The 18,601-nt window shown below is 50.1% G+C and overlaps 1 protein-coding gene across 2 annotated transcripts; it reads right to left on the reverse strand.

Annotated features, from left to right (window-relative positions):
* Positions 1–665: 665 nt before the first annotated feature.
* MAVS (mitochondrial antiviral signaling protein) lies at positions 666–18,400 on the reverse strand. 2 transcript variants are annotated; one of them, XM_065921490.1, is made up of 7 exons: positions 18,167–18,400; positions 14,092–14,278; positions 13,003–13,177; positions 11,559–11,731; positions 10,696–10,837; positions 8,443–8,927; positions 666–7,582 (listed from the first exon to the last, which is right to left on the reverse strand). In XM_065921490.1, the coding sequence occupies exons 1-7, from the start codon at positions 18,259–18,261 to the stop codon at positions 7,139–7,141; spliced, it is 1,701 nt and encodes a 566-aa protein (XP_065777562.1). In that variant the 5' UTR covers positions 18,262–18,400; the 3' UTR covers positions 666–7,138. The 2 variants fall into 2 exon arrangements, with proteins under 2 accessions (XP_065777562.1, XP_065777561.1); XM_065921489.1 differs by having other exon boundaries at positions 666–7,585; positions 18,167–18,397.
* Positions 18,401–18,601: the final 201 nt, after the last annotated feature.

Consider the following 18,601-nt stretch of genomic DNA (forward strand, 5'->3'; position numbering starts at 1 on the left):
CAATAAATTGGACCACAGCCCTCTAGCTATTGGCCTTATCCTCACAGGCAGCACCACTGACCGCAGGGAGGGATGGGGAGCTGGAAAAGTGTGTATGTGCCCACTTCCATCCCATTCCAGCAGTTCTTTCCCTCTGAGAGGACTGAATACACAAAAGGACTGTGGCCATACCATATATGACCATAGAACTCTCTGCAGTAACCAGCCTGGAAAGCCAGACCACTTCTGCAGCAGTCATCCCAGAATCATCAGGTCTTGGTTTTAAAGTATGCCACCTTCTTCCCAACCTACAACCACTTTTTCCCTCTTTTCCAATTCAGGACCAGCCAGAGAAAGCCAAATATGCTCCCCAACAAATCATATAAATGCCTCTCTTCTAGTTTGCCAACCTCCAGTGTCCCAGGCAAACAACCTCCAATCATAGCACTTCTGAAGCCTTCCCTTTCACTCACCATAATGTTTTCCTAGTTCTTGCCTGTCTTTAATTCCCTCCCTACCAAATGCAAATGATGGTAGCTGCTTTTGCAAGCTCAGAATGAACAGCCTCTGTTTATTCTCACTTGGATGACCTTGGTTTACCTCCATTATCTCTAACAGCCAGTCTGGACACAAACTCGAAGTATTCATGAAAGTTGACACCCAAATCAAAGGTAACAAAAGTGAACTTTCAATGCCATAGATCAGTTTTATTTCTGTATTTTTTTATAGGAATAGAATCACATATTCTATTCTGTGTATACTGACTTCTTTTTCTCAGTATCATGTCTGTAAGGTATACCCATGCTGTGTGTAGCAATATTTTCACTCATACTCATTGTTAAAAGACGCTTGCTCCTTGGAAGAAAAGCTATGACAAACCTAGACAGTATATTAAAAAGCAGATACATTACTTTGTTGACAAAGGTCCATATTGTCAAAGCTATGGTTTTTCCAGTAGCCATGTATGGATGTGAGAGTTGGACGATAAAGAAGGCTGAGCATCGAATAATTGATGTTTTTGAACTGTGGTGTTGGAGACAACTCTTGAGAGTCCCTTGGACTGCAAGGAGATCAAACCGGTCAATCCTAAAGGAAATCAACCCTGAATATTCATTGGAAGGACTGACGGTGAAGTTGAAGTTCCAGTACTTTGGCCATCTGACACGAAGAACTGACTCATTAGAAAAGACCCTGATGCTGGGAAAGACTGAAGGCAGAGAAGGGGACAACAGAGGATAAGATGGTAGAGTGGCATCACCGACTCAATGGATATGAGTTTGAGCAAGCTCCAGGAGATGGTGAAGGACAGGGGAGCCTGGCATGCAGCAGTCCATAGGGTCGCAGAGTCTTGTCCAACTCTGCGACTGAACAACAATATTCTGCTGTATGACTTTACCCCAACTTGTATACACATTCTATTATGGATAGGTCTTGTGGACTGGTTCCAGTTTGAGGCGATTATGAACAGTGCAGTTAGAAAAATTCTTGCACATATCTTGGTAGACATGAACTCTTGTTTCTGTCATGGATACACCCAAGGTAGAATTGCTGGGTCATAAGTTATACATGTGTTTAGCTTTAGTAGATATTGCCAATTTTCCAACAGGGTTTTACTAACGTACATTCCTCCTAAAGTTTAAGAGTTTTAATTGCTCTGTATTTCCATCAACAGGTGATCTTTTTAAATTTTTTCGGCTGTGCTGGTCTTCGTTCCTTGGCACAGGCTTTCTCCAGCTGTTGTGAGCAGGGGCTCCCTGGGGTGCGCGGGCTTATCTTGGTAGCTTCTCTTGTGGAGCACAGGTTCTAAGTGCACGGGCTGTTGTGCACACAGGCTTAGCTGCTCTGCAGCATGTGGGATCTTCCTGGACTAGGGGATGGAACCCATGTGCCCTGCATTGGCAGGTGGATTCTTAACCACTGGACTACCAGGGAAGTCCTCATCAACACTTGATCTTGTCAGACACTTTCATTTTAGCCTTTCTGGTAGTTGTCTGTAAATTTATACTTAATATTTTTCTTGGTCCCTAGAGGCTCTAAGTTTTACTGCTTTCCTGGATTTCATTGTTATAACTGTTAATAGTACATGACTAATCAAAACAACACTTTTCTCTCCCTCCACCCCACTCCTGCTCATGCTTTCAAGCCACTCACAATTAAATTGAAGACAGTAAGTGATAGAAGGGGGCACTGAAGGCAGGCTTTTTGCTTTATTACTGTGTGTCTCCAAGGCCTATCCTCATACTCCGCACTCAGTAGGAACAAAATAAATATTTGTTGTAAATACATGAAAAAAAAAATGACATGAAAGCCTATTTGTTTCCACCATACTTTGTGAGTCACTCCTGACCTCTGGAGGGTATAATTGACTTACTCAATTTAGGCCTTCAACCTGGCACATGGGAATCCTTTAACAACATCTATTAAACCAAACTGGCCTCCAGAGGACAGGCTTGTGCCTGCTGCCTCACCTCATGTAGCCTCAGGCCATTGAGCCTGGACACACATGATTATATTCATACTGTCACAAACCCTTGAGACTATATTAAATTATATATTGAATATTATACTATTATTGCAGGTGGCAGTTCTTGGAACGCCAGGAAGAGATGTGCGAAATCTCACTTGAAATGGGGCCCCAAGTTCTAGACACCTGATCAGCCAAGGGTCAGGGGCATGGGGAACATCCAATTCGGGCTCAGGGGCCAGTTTTCCCTTGCATCGTCCCCTCTGATCCTTCCTCACCCTTAGTCTTGCAGATCAGCTGTAAATTGGGTTACAATTATATCCCCTTCATAGGGTCATTGTGAGGACTAAACAAGTTAATACATGCAAGGCACTTTGCCTAGCACCTGGCATGCAACAAGGTATGGGGTAAGTGGTAGCCCTTTTTATTTTTGCTGTTATTAACAGTGACAGCAGCAGGAGTGAGGAATGCTGAGTGACCATGCCTTGCAGCAAATGTGAACTTCATGACCCTGGGCTGTAGGGAAAAGGGCAGAAAGGGGAGCACAAGGGAGCATGTGCTTTTAACCTATAATGAGTTATCACAGTATAGATTAGCCCAGGCATCCTGAACACTACCGTAGTGCACTGGTAGAAAGAAAGGGACCTTAAGGCCTGAATGACTCCATCCCAAGGAGACGCCTATAAGATCAGAAGACATGCTGTGAAGTTTGAATCTGGCCAAGGATGGGAATTTCTGCCAGGTGGAAGGGCTCTGTGAAAGCCTAAAGAAGACCCCTAATGCAATGGGGCAGATTGCCATTGGTCCCCACCTCTCTGGGACAGGAGCAGTAGCCAAGCACCTTCAAGGAGCTTGTCAATGAAGGAAAGTCCTCTGGTCCTCTCCTCCTAAGACAGCGAACCAGTGCTGCTCATACTCTGAACTGGTTCAAAAGAGATGTCACCCACTGAGGCTAAAAAGACAAGTGGAGAATGCCTTGGGGAAAAAAATTTTTAAAAAGAGGGCCTTGGCTACAAAATCCTCCTGTCCTAAGTCTTTCCCTTGACTTTCTGAACTCTTTACTTTCTGACTTACAAAAAGAACTTGTACAAAAAAATGAGGGATCAGGCAGGGATGAACAAGACAGGAGTCATAATTATTTTTTAAAAGTATTTTTGGCCTTACCCCACGGCATGTAGGGGCTTCCCTGGTGGCTCAGTTGGTAAAGAATCCACCTGCAAGGGTGAAACAGATCACCAGCCCAGGCTCGATGCAAGAGACAAGTGCTTGGGCCTGGTGCACTGGGAAGACCCAGAGGAATTGGGTGGAGAAGGAGGTGGGAGCGGGGATCGGGATGGGGAATACATGTAAATCCATGGCTAATTCATGTCAATGTATGACAAAAACAACTACAATATTGTAAAGTAATTAGCCTCCAATTAATAAAAATAAATGAAAAAAAAAAAAAAAAAAAAGAATCCACCTGCAATGCAGGAGACCCAGGTTTGATCCCTGGGTGGAGACGATCCCCTGGAGAAGGAAATGGCAACCTACTCCAGTATTCTTGCCTGGAGAATCCCAGGGAGAGAGGAGCCTGACAGGATACAGTTCATGGGGTTGCAAAGAGTCAGACACGACTTGGTGACTAAACCACCACCATGACCACAGCATGTTCCCCAACCACAGTTTGAATTCATGCTCCCTGCAATGGAAGCATGGAGTTTTAACTACTGGCCCCCCAGGGAAGTCCTGAGTTCATAATTATTGAAGCTGGGTAATGGGCATATGGCCTTCCCAGGTGGCACTAGTAGTAAAGAACCTGCCTTTCAATGAAGGAGACAATTTAGATCCCTGGGTTGGGAAGATCCCCTGGAGGAGGAGCAATTCATTCCAGTATTCTTGCCTGGGAGAATCCCATGCACAGAGGAGCCTGGCAGGCTACAGTCCATGGGGTCACAAGAGTTGGACATGACTGAAGCAACAGTACATAGCACAACAGGCATATGGAGGGGAGAAGTAATTATTCTATTTTGTATACTTCTGTGTCCTTAAAAGTTTTCCATAGTAAAAAAGTTTCATTAAAGAAACTATGAATAACACAAGGCCTGAAAAAGTAAAGGGCATACTGCTCTCTGACTAGAAATTCCCCTGAATCAACTAAATCTGAGCACGTCCAACCAAGGAAACAAGGTGAGAATGTGGTATTAGTCTGCCTTCCGTGGGTCATCAAGAAAAGTTGGCAGGTGTCTCCCAGGGAAAGAGAAGCAGTGGTGACTCTCGGGCTTTGAAGGAAGTGCTTCAACAGGAGAGAGAAAAGATGGAAGAGATTTATATACAGATACCTACTGCTACGTCTGCCCTAAGTGCTTAGGTAAGGGCCCTCTGACCTCACCCCTGCTTTTACCCTAAGGTGAAGGGTACTTTCCCATCTCCAAGTATAGGTGACTAGACCCCTGTCTGGGGGTAGAGGTCCTTCCTCACTCCCTTCACATCATCCAGGCCATGGTGACCTGCCTGGGTTTCCCTCTTACATGCAACCTCCTGCAGCTGAAACCACACTCCAAACCCAGGACTCAGATCTGATGCATCTCATCAACTACCCCAAGCCCTCTCCTTGCCAACGGCCAATCCCAATCCTGCCTGAGGTTGGCATTTTAGTGACAGAAGCCAAAATAGGAATGCTGCACAATGCAGGCTAAGTCAGGGCTTCTGGGCAGCATAATTTGAAAAGTGCCAGGGCACTCCCTGAATGTTTCCTACACAACTTATCCACAGATCTCTCCAAAACAGGTGGTCACTCTGTTCGAAATCCTATAATTTAAGAAGCATTCTTTGGGTTTACAAACTGCTTTCTGGAGATACTTTTTTCCAAAGCTATCTTGGGAGGGAAACACATTAAAACCAATACCTGTTCATGAATTGTTCACTGACCTAGGTACCTAGGAAGGAGCCCAGAAGCCTGGATAAGAATAAAGGTGACACAGAGTGGTTGCAGACAGCCTCACTAGGGACCATTCCTGGCTTCAAGGTACAGGTGGTTCAGTCTGGAGAGAGGGCTGAAGATAAATAAGTTCAGCGGTAGAGGTAGAAGCCATTAGGTTGCTGAAGTCCCTGAGGGCAGTGCAAAGAAAGACTGTAGTAGCCAAAGCAGGGTACAGGACTCTGCAGACCAACAGCCTGGGGGTGGGCCACAGTGACCCCCTAACTCTTATGTCTCCCTAGAGCTCTAGTCCCTGTCCCTTGCAGGGCCCAGAAATGAAGATAACTCCTGAGGCTCCTGTGCCTGGCCCCTGTCCAGCAATGGCTGCTTGGAAAGCACTCACAAGGATATCCTTTAATCCACCCGGCTGCTGCGGGGGGCCCCCTAGCCCCCACCCTGCACAGATGCCTCAGTAGACATGTCTCCCTCCTCACTCCCCAGCAATCCCCAATGCATGGAACAAAGTAAGGGACAAATATGAAAGGGGCATAGGCACTAGGGGCTGGGTCGGCTTCTAAATGTGTGGCCAAGTGCTCCAGCCCCTCCACATTTGAATACTGACAAAACCAACATGCATGCAAACCTCAGTAAGTAAAATGCCAGGAACCATTCTACGGTTTATATAGATAAACTCATTTAATCCTCACAATACTAGGACATGTATATCTATATAATTTTACTACTCATCCCAATTATACAGGTGAGAAAACTGAGGCATAGAGAGATTAACACCTTGCCCAAGAGCACAGAGTTAGTAAGAGACAGAACAGGACACGGACCTAACTTACCCTACACTGCAACAGTGCATACTTACCCACTGGGCACTCTGCCTCTCATGCCCTCATCTCTACCTGGCTAGGCAGGAAAAGGTGAGAGGAGCATTTAGCAGCCACCTGCTTTGGACCAGGCACTTGACAAAGATTGTATGCTCCAATCTCAGGAGAATTCAGTGAAGGATGAGATGCAATCCTCATTGTCCACATGGCTAAGCAAGACCAGAGAAGTCTGATTATCTGTCAAGGCCACACAGCCCACGAAGAGGTGGAGCTGAAATCCTGCAGGTTCTCCCTCTCCAACCCCCATAGGGAGCTGAAGAAAACAGAGACTACAGGATGAGGAGGCTGGAGAGGGGCTCTTTAGGTGCTCCTCAGGTCTAGCACCTGATCAGGCTTCCCAGGGGTCCATGGGAATCTCTGGATCTCCTCCCATCCTTGTGTGGTAGGGAGGGGAACCAGAGAGACAGGGGACTAAGTCCTTAAAGATGGGCCTCCCTGTTACTCTGCAGGGGGCTACTGGGCCACTGGGGGCTAGAGCAATGTCCCCTACCCCATCTATTGGTTGCAGGGACCAGGCAGGATGGGGAAGGTTTCCAACCCACTGTGGTCCCCAGTGGCACCTCCTGATTCTTGCATTTGGGTAAAGAGGGATAAGGCCTAGATGGGATTAAGGGCACAGAGGTTAAGGGCAACAACCAGATGGCCAGCTGGGCGAGGACTGGGGCCCCAAGAGCAGCTCAGGGCCCAGTAAGCCAAGGATGGTGGGGGAGCCACCAATGGCATGAGATGGGACAGAAATACTGCCCCCCAGGACTAGGCCTGTGGCCCCCTGCCTCCCTTCTGACCCAGCTTCTGCCAGCCCCGAAAAAGGGTCAAGGATGGTGAGACAGCTCAGCTCTGTGACTTGGGCAGATGTACCATGGGAAAGAGAAAGATGAACGGCAAAAGGACCCAGGAGCTTCACTGGGGTAGGCGCTGCCGGTACAGTGAAGCCAGGAGCGCTAGAAGTGCCCCGGCCATGGCCACCCCGAGCCATGGCGCCCAGGGCATGGTCCTGACCACAGGCCCTTCCTCCAACTTATCCTCTGCCTGGAATTCCAGGGTACCGTGTATCCCGGGGCTGTCCCCCAGGATGGAGATGCTGGGGTTCTCACGGATCCTAATGGGGTCTTCCGACACATACTCGTTCTCCTCTGGGGCATTGTCAGGCCCCATGCCCAGGGAGTTACTGTAGCTGATGGCGAGGTCCGCGGAGCAGCCTGAGAACGGCTGGTTGTCCATCCTAGATACCAGCCTGCCAGGCTTGCTCAGCTCCAGCTCTGAGCCCCAGCAGTCAGGGCTGCTGTCTGGACAAAGTGATGTGCCTCCAGTGGCAGTGCCTGTGGGCACTGGTGATGCTGGAGTCTCCTGGGAAAGAAAGGAGGAACTAGAGGGACTGAGGATGGTAGGGGACAAGCCAGGTTGGGTAGCCCCACTCCCAGGACAGGCCAAAACCTGACACCCCAACCCTTCAGTAGCCAGCCCACAGTGCAAAAAGGCAATCTTCTCTAGGGGATTCAACTCACTGATGGTGCAGGAAGACAGTCGGGGAAGAGGGGACTAAGGCCTTGCAGGAGCATCAGTGGTAAGACTTCCTCCAGGGCTGAGAGCTCTACTCATTGGCCTGCTTCTGAGCTCACTTCTACCCCAGGGAGCCCTTGGTCATGTGTGATCCACTCTATTTTGACTTTCTGCCTTGGGCTTGATGGCCATGGCATCCACAGGGTCAAAGGTTAGGCCATGGACTTGGTCCCTCCAGGCAGACAGCAGCAGGAGGGTTAGATAAGCAGGCTCAGAGGCAACTGTGGGGGCTACTGGGTCAGAGTAGATGGGCTGGGACTAGAGTTTGTAAAACCTTGGTCATGGTGGGGCAAGCCAGATATCCCAGCAGGGATGAGCAAGGTGTTGAGGCAAACAGGAATGTTTCTTCATCTGCAAAATAACACTGCTGAGCTTAAAGGGGAGCTGTGAGCTCTAAATGGGTTAATGCCTATGACCAGCGAAATTGGTCTGGCAAGCCTGACCCTCCCTGAAGCATCCACACTTGACAGCTCTAATGACTATTATTATTTTAAAGAACAGGGTGTTAGGTCTGGATGAGACTGGGTCTCAGTTCTCCCTATTCCCTCAAAAAGCAGCCCTGGATCAGGCTGTAGTCAGAAGGGAGACTGGAGAGGGGCTGGGGAGAGAGGCTTGGATCACTGCTAGGCGGGGTAAGAACTCACCTTCACGAGTCTATTGTTGCTCCTGGTGGTGAGCCTTGTGTTGGCAGGCACCTTACTGGGCACTGTGCTTGCAGGTATTCTGTGGTCAGGTATCCCACTAGTAGGCACTTTGGGTGGCACCATGCCAGAACGCGCTGAGTTGATGGGCAATCTGGATGGTGCTAGACTGGTAGGCACTGCACCAGGGGACGTCAAGCTGGTGGGCAATTTGGAAGGCACTGAGCTGCCAAATGCTGAGTTGGTTGGCACCTTGGAGGGTACTGTGCTGGCAGTCATAGGGTTGTTGGGCACCCCTGCCCCACTGGAGCAGATGGTACCTTCAGCCTGGTCACCAGCACCTCCTGCAGAGGTCAAGCCAATGGAGGAGGAGGTGCTGACAGATAGAGCTGACACTGAGGGTCCAGGCAAGCGGCTTGCCCTGGGGGTAGGACGGGAGACAGTGGGAGACACAGGCCCATGGAGTGACGTGGAACTGGAGACCACGCCTGCAGGTGGTGAAAGAAAATGAGAAACACAAACCCACAGGAGCGTTATCCTTGGATCAGAGGGATAGGGAAGGGTCTCTCTGTCCCAACTCACACCATCCCTACTGCATCCAACCTCCCAGCCGTGGAGGAGTCTCCAGTCCCTTTAGTCACAGATTCCAGGGCTGAAGGCCTAACGGTTGCAGGTAAACCCTTGGTCCTGTCCCTCCTCAGTCCCTGACCTCTACCAGGGTTAAGGAGCCTGAAAATCATTACTAGTTTTCATCTCTGTTTTTTCTTCTCCTGCCTGGGACACCCTCTTTTCTTTTGTCTGCCTCTTCCAACCTCTTCTTAGACTAGTAGAATCCTAGATGTTTCTCCCACTGCCATCTTTCTTCTCAGCAGGAACAATCATAGGCGAGGACAAGGGGCAGCAGGATGGCTCAAGCAGAAGAGCTCACACCAGTCATATGGCACCAGAGGCCCAGTGAGCGCCCCACTTCTAGGAGGCCTAAGGGCTTGCAGGTGCAGGGACAAAACCATCCCTGGGAGGAGGGTCTGAACTGGGGGAAGCAGGAGGGAGTAGGTGGTGATGGTCCATAAAGGCAGTTATACAAGGATTTGCCACGGAACTCTGAAAACACACATGCCAGGCCCTACATCTGACAAAGGTCAGGAGTGATTCTGATGTCCACCCCACCCCTACCCCAAATCTACCACCACAACATCTCATGGAACCTATGTCCATACTTATACTGAAATCAAAGTGCTCTTTGTCTCCCTGGTCCACAGCAGTATTTCCTGAAAAGGTGTTCCAGAGCAAGCTGTCATTGCCATGTGCAAAAGGATGCTTGGGATAAAGTGACAGGAGCATGGAACACTAAGGATGGCTTCTCTGAACCTTTAACTGCTCATGGGCCTTGTGGCTGTTCCATGAGCACTGGAGGCTATGGGCACCAATGTTATATGGAACTCAATTGAGGAAATATGCCATCCTGAAAGATCAGAGTAGACAGTATTAGACTCCTGAGACATCTGATGTGAGGGTCCAGGCCCTTGGCTGATGAAGAATATACTTCCTCTGGAGACTGAAATGTTTGAGTGATTTGCTGGGAGCTGGAGACCCCTTTGGGATGGATGCTCCCTGCCAACAGCTGGCCCAGACCTTTACTCACCTTACACTGTCCTCTAGGTCCTGGCGGATCCCTTATATGTCCCTTAGGCACAGTGCAGACATGGCCCTAATTCAGTTCTTCTACCTGTATCCACACCCTCGGCAATGTGACCTTATCAGTCCTCTCACCGAGCGATGGAGTCTTATCTTTCTACTCCTCAATGCTGGGTTGGCCTCGTAATTTGCTTTGTCCCACAGAAAGAGGCAGGAGGAAAACTGCATCAGTTTTGAACCTATGACCCAGGAGTTCTCTCTCCCTCTCTGAGAACAGAGCTCGGCTCAGGTATATGAAATGGGCTTGTCCACTGGGAAACAAGAAGTTCATGGAAGAGAACCGAGGTGCTCCAGCCAAGAGCTGTAAACAACTTATATGTAAACTGATGTGTATACAAGAGGGAATTCAGTCCAGCTGAGCCAGCCCAAATTACTGACCCACACAATCATGAGCTAAATAAATAGTTGTTATTTTAAGCTACCAAATTCTGGGACTGTCTGTTACAAAGCAGATACTAACCAATATGTCCTCTGAGGAAGGTTGTTCCCTGGGGAATACCATCTTGGTCTCCTGTCCAAGAAAGCCAGAGGGACAACCCTCTTACCCTCAGTGGCAGGTACCTGCTGTGGCAGTGTGGGTACTGCCCAGTCCTGCGTCCCGCTCCTGATGTACACTGGAGGTCAGAGTGCTGAGGGCCACCGTGTCAGACAAGGGCTCCAGGACAGCTCCAGAATGGGATGGTTGTGGGGCTTTCTCTGAATTCTGCAAGAGGGAATATAGGAATAAGGCAGTTGCTTCTTCCAGAAGCTGGCAAGGGGCAACTTATGCTTGAGACAGCTCCTACAGGCCACAGTCCATGCCACAGAGCACGGGACCAAGGAAGCCTTTACCTCGGCTTTGGCCATTGCCAGAACTCCTGTCTACAGATGACTATGAACCTACTTCATAGAAAATCATCATATGGGGGAGTCCCCATTCATCTGTCTGACCCTAAAGAAAAGTCTCCCTCTCTGCGGACACTGCACAGACCCTTTCTTAGGCTTCAAGTTCATGATTTGGTGTCTCTTGGACACCTCACTGCCCATTCATCATATCCCAATAGAATCAGCCATATTTCCCCCAAACTTGGCTTTACTGGTGATGATTACAGCTCCAACCATCCATCCTTTACCCCACCACCTGCTGCTCCCTCACACCCCCTATCTGGTCATGCCCTGATCCCTTGACTCAGCTCAACATCTCACATGGACCATTGCAAAGACCTCAAAATTGTGACTTCACAGCTGACTGATGACAGAGGGGTGAGGCTGCCATGTGGTAAAGACCTGGTCAATAGTCTGGCAGCTGGTCTGGGGCAGATCCACAATGCGAGAGCTTGGGATTCTGAGCAGAGAGTAGGCAGGATCTGTGGGGGGCTTCCAGAAGGCTGGGTGGGCAGAAGCGAGAAGACAGGAACACAAAAGCAGGAGGTGTGTGGACGCACCTCTCCCAGGGACTCTGGTGGCTGGCTATCCTGGACAGGCAGAGGGTAACTTGGCTCGTACTCCGCGTAGCCGTTGCCAGGGATGCTGGGGGCCACATCAGGTGTGGAGGGCCTTGGAATCTCAGCAGGAACTGATGGTGGCTCCAGTGGGGCTGGAGGGTGGTTTGGATTCCCTGAAGGATAAAGATAAAGTGATGTCAAGGAGGAATTGGAGACTCTCAGGGACAGGAGAGGCCTGGGTGCTCTCAGGTCATGGTTATCAGTTTCCCCACAGCATCCAAAGCTACCCTGAGGTGGAAGGCACCCCTCAGAGGAGACCTGTGTCACCAAGTGGGAGGCAGCTACTAGAGGGAGAGTGGAGATGGAGAGGGCAAGGAGAGGTAGAGGCAGGGGAGGGGAGAGTGTGGGGGGACCTCAGAGGCCTCTCACCACCCTGCCTGTATCAGCAGTCACCACTTCCCTGTCCCCAGGCATTCTGGACACGGTGGCCTTCTTCTCCTCCTCGTGGGTGGCTTTCACCACTAACTGACCCTTGACCTAAAGCTGCTTCCTTAACCCCTCCCCTTTGCCCCCACCAACCATGTCTGGTCCTACCACAGCTGTTTGTATCTGGGGAAATCACAAACTGTTCATCTCCACAAGTCAAGAGATGAGTTAGGAAGGAAGGAAATAAGTGGTGGGGGGAGGGAGAAAGAAAGGCAAACATGGTGATATTTTTAAGGCTGCGAATCTGAGCAATGTGTCAGGAATTGTCTCTATCTGAAATATAAACAGGTCTTGTGTGAGTTTTCCTCCTGCCTCAAGCCCTGAGACCCTGGCCTCAGCGGACCTCCTCTGAGTACTTGGCTTGGCAGGGAGCATTGAGGGAGCACTGAGGGATAACGGGGCCTCTGGTTGGAGGCAGCGGGTGGTTAGGAGGCTCTAGGGGAACCAGGGGGAGGGGAAGAGATGAGGGGAAAGGAAGGAAGAAGCCCATGAGGAAGAAATGAGAGACAGTCAAGAGGTGGGGAGAGAAGAGATGAACAGAGAGAGGGAAGGTGAACCAAGGGAGAGGAGACAGGAAAAAGGGAGAAAAGCGTGGGAGGCCAACATCATAGCCGCCAAAATTAGAGGCGGCTCCATTTGCTGAGCACGTGGAAGGTGCCAGCTCCCGCTAAGTGCTCAACATGCCATCATCCTGCAGTTTTCACAGCAGCCCTACAAGCTAGATGTTGCCACTAGTCCCATTTTACAGAGAAGACTGAGGCTTAGGGAATGAAGGGGTTTGGTCAAAGGGTTGATAAAGATTAATAAGCAGGGATCTACACTCAGGTTTGCCCACTGCCCAGGAGTGGTAGGAGAGAGGGTGACAGGAAGACAGCAGGTATAGGGTAAGGGGAGAGGGAGTGCGAAGGCCAGGGGAATCAGAGAGGCATTCCAGAAGAGGGGCTAGGGCAGTGCTCACGTGGCAGGTTGCTCTGGTAGACACGGGCCACTTCATCAGCGAGACCAGTGTGCTCACAGGCCCTCAGTGCCTCGATGAAGGACAGCACCCAGCCGTTCCTCCGCCGAAGGCTGTTGAAGAGGTCCCAGAGGGTGCCCTGGTTCCCCCAGCGCTCATAGCAGGCCCGAAGTCGGTCCTGAAAGACACAGCCCCGCCACCCAGACCAAGTCAGGTAGCCCTGACCCCCTCCCCACGGCTGCAAGTGGAGGTACCTGGAAAGCTACAAGATGGAGGCAGCCATCTGAAGTTGGGTCAGAGCCCAGGACAAGGCCAGAGTTTTGAGCCCAAGTTCGCAGACCCAGGAAATAGGTCTTTACTATGTCCCAGGCTCTCTTCTTAGGGCTCTGTGTGAATTGTCTTATTTAATGCTATTATCATCCCTACTCTACTGATGAGGAAACTTGAGGCTTAGCACATACAAACAAGTGACCAGATAGCAGAAACCCACAGAAAACATTTACAGCAGAACTAAATGATAAGGTATTCCTGCAAACACCAAAATACAAGAGAGAGGAGCCAAACTGTACCAGCCACAAACTCAAATACCACCAGTATCTGCATGCAGGAAGCAGAGGAGGGCCTCGGGGTTCAATGTGGAGGCAGCTAAAACTGGGAGGGGCTGGGCTCACTTCACTAGGAGCCCACAGCAAGTGCCAAAGGGGCTAGCACCATCTGGCTCCCAAGGACTCTGAAAGCTGAGCCCTGGGACTCTGCTAGAATGGGTCCCATGACCAGGAGAAAGGAATTGAGACTAAGCAGGAATAAGGACAAGAGATGGAGAATGTTCCAGTGAAAGCAAGTAAGGGGCCCTGAGCCCAGAAATCTCAGTGCTATATTTTGGAGCACTATACCAAAACAACACAAGAACCTCAGTAGGATTGGAAAGGACACCCTGAGCCACACGTCACTCTGAAGGTTAGAAAACTGTCAACAATGGGAAGCAGAATACAGACAACAGAGAAGGAAGGAGTTGATCCTGGCCTGGGAGAGAAGCTCTGAATTCCAAAACCCTGCCCCCAGTCAGTGCCTGGCTATCAGGCCCTGGCTTACCTGGTCACTTGTTGTGAGGCAGGACAGGTAAGGCAGAATATCCAGAACATGAATATTGCAAAAATTGCTGTGATGGTGGCGGATATAATGGTAAGTTTTGTCCTCGGCAAACGTCATCACTGTCTGGCTTCTGAACTGGCAGAAGGCTCTGGCCCATGAAGGGTGGACGGACTGAGAGGAATAAAGGCTGAAAGAAAACACAGCATACATGGCAACCAAGTTGGGAGTCGGATTGAATAAAAGGCAATTCTTTCTTTTCCACCTCTTTGGAACATTTGCTTTTTTCTTTAATCATCCTACTTTATTACTTATTTGGCTGCGTCAGGTTTTAGTAACAGCATGTGGGATCTTAGTTCCCTGAAAAGGGATAAAACCCACAAGCCCTGCATTGGAAGGCAGATTCTTAACCACTGGACCACCAAGGAAGTCCTACTTTATTATTGTCTTAGCATCAATGTCATAATCAATGAATTTGCTTAAAAACAAACTGATGGGGGGGGGGGGATCAGATTCAGAAGACCTAGGACCCAATTCTGCCCTTCAGGTTGGTCAGTGTTTGGGAGGAGCTCTGGCTCCTGCCTCATCATCTCCAGGTCTGAATGTGCCCCCAGCTGCTGATAGCAACAGGGCACCACCTCGAAGTGCCGCTTCTTTGGAGAATACTGAGAGGGAAGGGGAAGACAGGGAGGAGGGGGAAGAAATGGGGGAGGAGAAAGAACAAGGCACCGAACATCGTAATAGGATCTATCCTATTCTTACATGAAGAAAATGCAGTACCAAGGAATTAAGGGGGCTTGCTAGTTAGTAGAAGAGCAAAGAACTGAGGTCTTTAGGATCTGGGATCAGGTTCTTCCCAGAACATAACTGCAGGCCCACCATTATATTAAAACTTGCCACGTACATACTTTCAGGGTAGGAGGCTAAGTTCCATTCCTGGGTGTGACTCCAGGAAAGTTATCAGCCTTTCCCAGGTTTATCCTCACCCCTAAAATGGCTCAGAGAGGTTGTTCTGAAATACAGTAGTTCAATCTTATAAGCCTGAAATTTTAAAATGCCCCGGGGACTTCCCTGGCAGTACAGTGGTTAAGACTCCATGCCTCCATTGCAGGGGTCACTGGTGGGAACAAAGATTTCACATGCCACAGGGTGTAACCAAAAAAAAAAAAGAAAAAAACCACATAAAAGTACTCCAAATACAATCAATTACTGTTGTTTGCTTATGTAGCACTTACCACAATTTTCAATTATAAATGTTTGTTTGCTTGCTCCCTTTTTAAAAAAAAAAAAAATTTCTATTTTATTTATTTTTACTGCGCCAAGCGGCATGAGGGATCTTAGTTCCCCAACTAGGATCAAACCTGAGTCCCCTACAGTGGGAGCATGGAGTCTTAACCACTGGGTCACCAGGGAAGTGCCTGCTTGTTTCTTATTTGCCTTTCTCATGGGAGAGAGCTGCAGGGAATAAGACAGAAAAGATCTCTGCCATCATCCAATTTACATTCTACTGGAATGGGACAGACAAATCAGTAAAAATATACATAAATAACGATTTCAGATAGCATAAAGATTATAGAGAAAATAAAGTAGATGAGGCAGTCCCTGAAGAAGGGATGCTTCTTGAACTGGGGTGGGGAAGGAAGCATTTTTGAATCGACATTTGAGCTGAATAGTTCTTGGCTGTAAGGAGATCAGTATTTTGGGCATAGGACACAGCAAGTTAGAAGTCCTAAGGTGGGAACAAGCTTGACATGTTTAAAGAATAGAAAGTAGACTGGAGTTGTCCAGGTTTAGAAATCGAGGGGGAGGGGCAGATAGCCAGGTCAAGAAGGTTGGGAAGGACTGCTAATGTAGGACATTATAGGAAAGGACCTTGTGTTTTATTTGGAGTGAAAAGGGGAGCCGTTGGAGGGTTCTAAGCAGGAAAAGGAGAGGATTTGATTTATGTTAAAGACTTCTGTGGTGGTTGTTAAGGTCCCTGGACTGTGGCGGGGTCTTGCTGGAAGCAGGGAGACAAGTCAGGAGGTCACAGCAGGGAATACATGACAGGTATGGCCAGGATGATAACCATGGAGGTGGCGAGAGGTGACTGGATTCTGATATTTTGTGGATATGGGAGGTGAAGGAGAGAGAAGAATCAAAGATTATTCCTTAGGCACTGGGTGGATGGAGGGTGTCACTTAGCAAGCCAGAAAATCCGGGGGAAAAGCGGTGGTGCAAAGAAGACTCCAGAACCCCATTTTCAACAAGTGAAGCTTGAGATGCTATCGGATATTCAAAGGGGTTTTCAGGGAGAGAAGTGGACAGAGGACCGAGGGGGAGACTGGAGTCGAAACATGGATGTCAAGCTTGGTGAGACCTCTAGGAGACAGTGTTGCAAAGCAGAGAGTGCCCAGAAGTTGCTGAGGCTCCCAGTCCCCTGCCACGTGGGAAATGGTGCAGCTGTCCTGCCTACCTGCTGCCCACTGGCCCCATGGTCGCATGCTGCATGACTTCCTTTGCCAACCACAAGGGCTATACCTCTTGTGGGGTGAGAACCAACAACAGAAGTCAAGAGGATCAGGGAGGTGAGGCGGGGGTCCTCTGAGCCTTCAAGAGAGGAACAAAGAACTCTGTGGTGGTGACCAGATCCCTCCTTCCCTCCCACGGGATACAGGAAGGCCCCAGGAGAGAGTCAGGTGATACATTCTTTTGCATTCCAGCCTCAGCCCTCAAGGCATTGAGTTTGGGAAGTATGAGTGTATGAAATAGTCTCAACCAAAAAGAAAGGAAGCTCATATTTGTTCACACTTACTGAAGGTTTACTATAGGCAAAGTGAAAGTGAAAGGCACTCAGTCCTGTCTGACTCTTTGCGACCCCCATGGACTGGGATTCTCCGGACCAGAATACTGGGGTGGGTAGCCTTTCCCTTCTCCAGGGGATCTTCCCAAACCAGGGATCGAACCCAGGTCTCTAGCACTGCAGGCGGATTCTTTACCAGCTGAGCTATCATGTAAGCCCTCTACTACAGGGAGCTGCTACTGCTAAGTCACTTCAGTCGTCTACTATAGGCAGGCACACTCTAAATTTCCTTCATTTAATTCTTGCCATAATCCTAAGAGGAGAAGAGATGCCAAGATATCCAGCTGACCAGTGGCCTAACAGAATTGGAACCCAGGACTTGCTGCCTCATTGCATGTCTCACCCTACGTCTTGAGGGCATAGAGACCTCTGTGGCAAGTGAGACTCACACAGCCCCCTGCCTTCAAGCCCTCGGAGGGGCGAAGGACACTGCCTGGGTGAGGAGAGGTCGCTGAGTGAGAGTGTGCCTAAGACGCAATATTTAGTCCCTTCTCTTGTGAGAAATGGAAATCTTTCAGCAAGGTCTGAAGACGTTTTAGCTCTGCCCTCCACAGGAGTTGGTTTTCAGGTCCTTCCAGATGTTTTTAAGTTCTCAAAATAAGGATGTCGGTTTTGTTTTTTCCAAAGTTTTCCTGGCACCTCCTTCCGGGTCTCAGAGAACATTGTGCGCGGAGTGTTCTGGAGAGTTCCTGACGGTCGCCGCTAGGAGGGCACCAGAGGCTCTGAGAGCACCCCCATCCCGGAAGGGGCGAGGCCTCACAACCTCGGCTCGGAATCCAGAATTCCTGGGCCAGGGTCAGGTCCGCCGAGGGCCAGGAGGCTGTTCTGAGTAGGTGTCATCGCCGAGAACAGCCAAGCCCCGGGGAGGGCAGTGGTCGCGACCCCTAAAGGCGCGGCTGCTGAGACTGGCGCACCCGGGTTAGGCCTCGCCCTGGGGTCAACCCTGGGCCTGCGGACGGCTGGAGGAGCTCAGTAACCAGAGCCCGTCTCCTTCCGGCCCAACCTCCCCTCCAGCCCGGGCAGAGGCCCGCGCCACCCACCTCCAGAGCCCCGGGTGCTGGATGCGGCACGCGGAGCTCTCGCCGCCGCGAACCTCGCTGTGCATTAGGACCCGCTGTTCCCAGCCCCAACCCGGACTCCGAGTCCCACTCGGCTTCTGCGCCACGGACCACCTCCCCGAAAGGCGTCCGTGCTCCCTGAGCCCAGAGGACCGAGCTCCTGAGTCGGCGATCTTACCTTGGGTAGCCGCAACCCGGCGACCTGCCTTCAGCCGCGCCTGCAGGGAACCTTCCCCAGGGGAGGGAGGAGAGAGGCCGGGACCGCGCGGCCATTGGCCAGGCGCGGGGGCGGGGCTTCGCGGCCAGCTGTGGAGGCTGGTCAGCGCCGGCCCGCACTCGACCTCCGTTGGCAAGCCTGGCGGCGCTGGACCTAGGACGGGAACTGATCCGGTTTTCTACTGCGTGATCGGAGTGACAGATGATCTTTCCTTCTTTCTCTCGAGCAACTTCCAGGGGGAAGTCTAGGGTCTGGCTAGAAACCAAGTAGAAACCGCGGCGGGCTCAGTCCCAACGCTTCCTACGCGAATCTACCCTCCTCCGAGGAGTAATTTGAGGGTTGAGGGCTTTTATGTCGTTCGCTCCTGGACTCACAGGGCCTAGCATACAGTCAGTG

Source organism: Muntiacus reevesi, chromosome 2 (assembly GCF_963930625.1).
Source record: "Muntiacus reevesi chromosome 2, mMunRee1.1, whole genome shotgun sequence".
Taxonomy (NCBI): domain Eukaryota; kingdom Metazoa; phylum Chordata; class Mammalia; order Artiodactyla; family Cervidae; genus Muntiacus; species Muntiacus reevesi.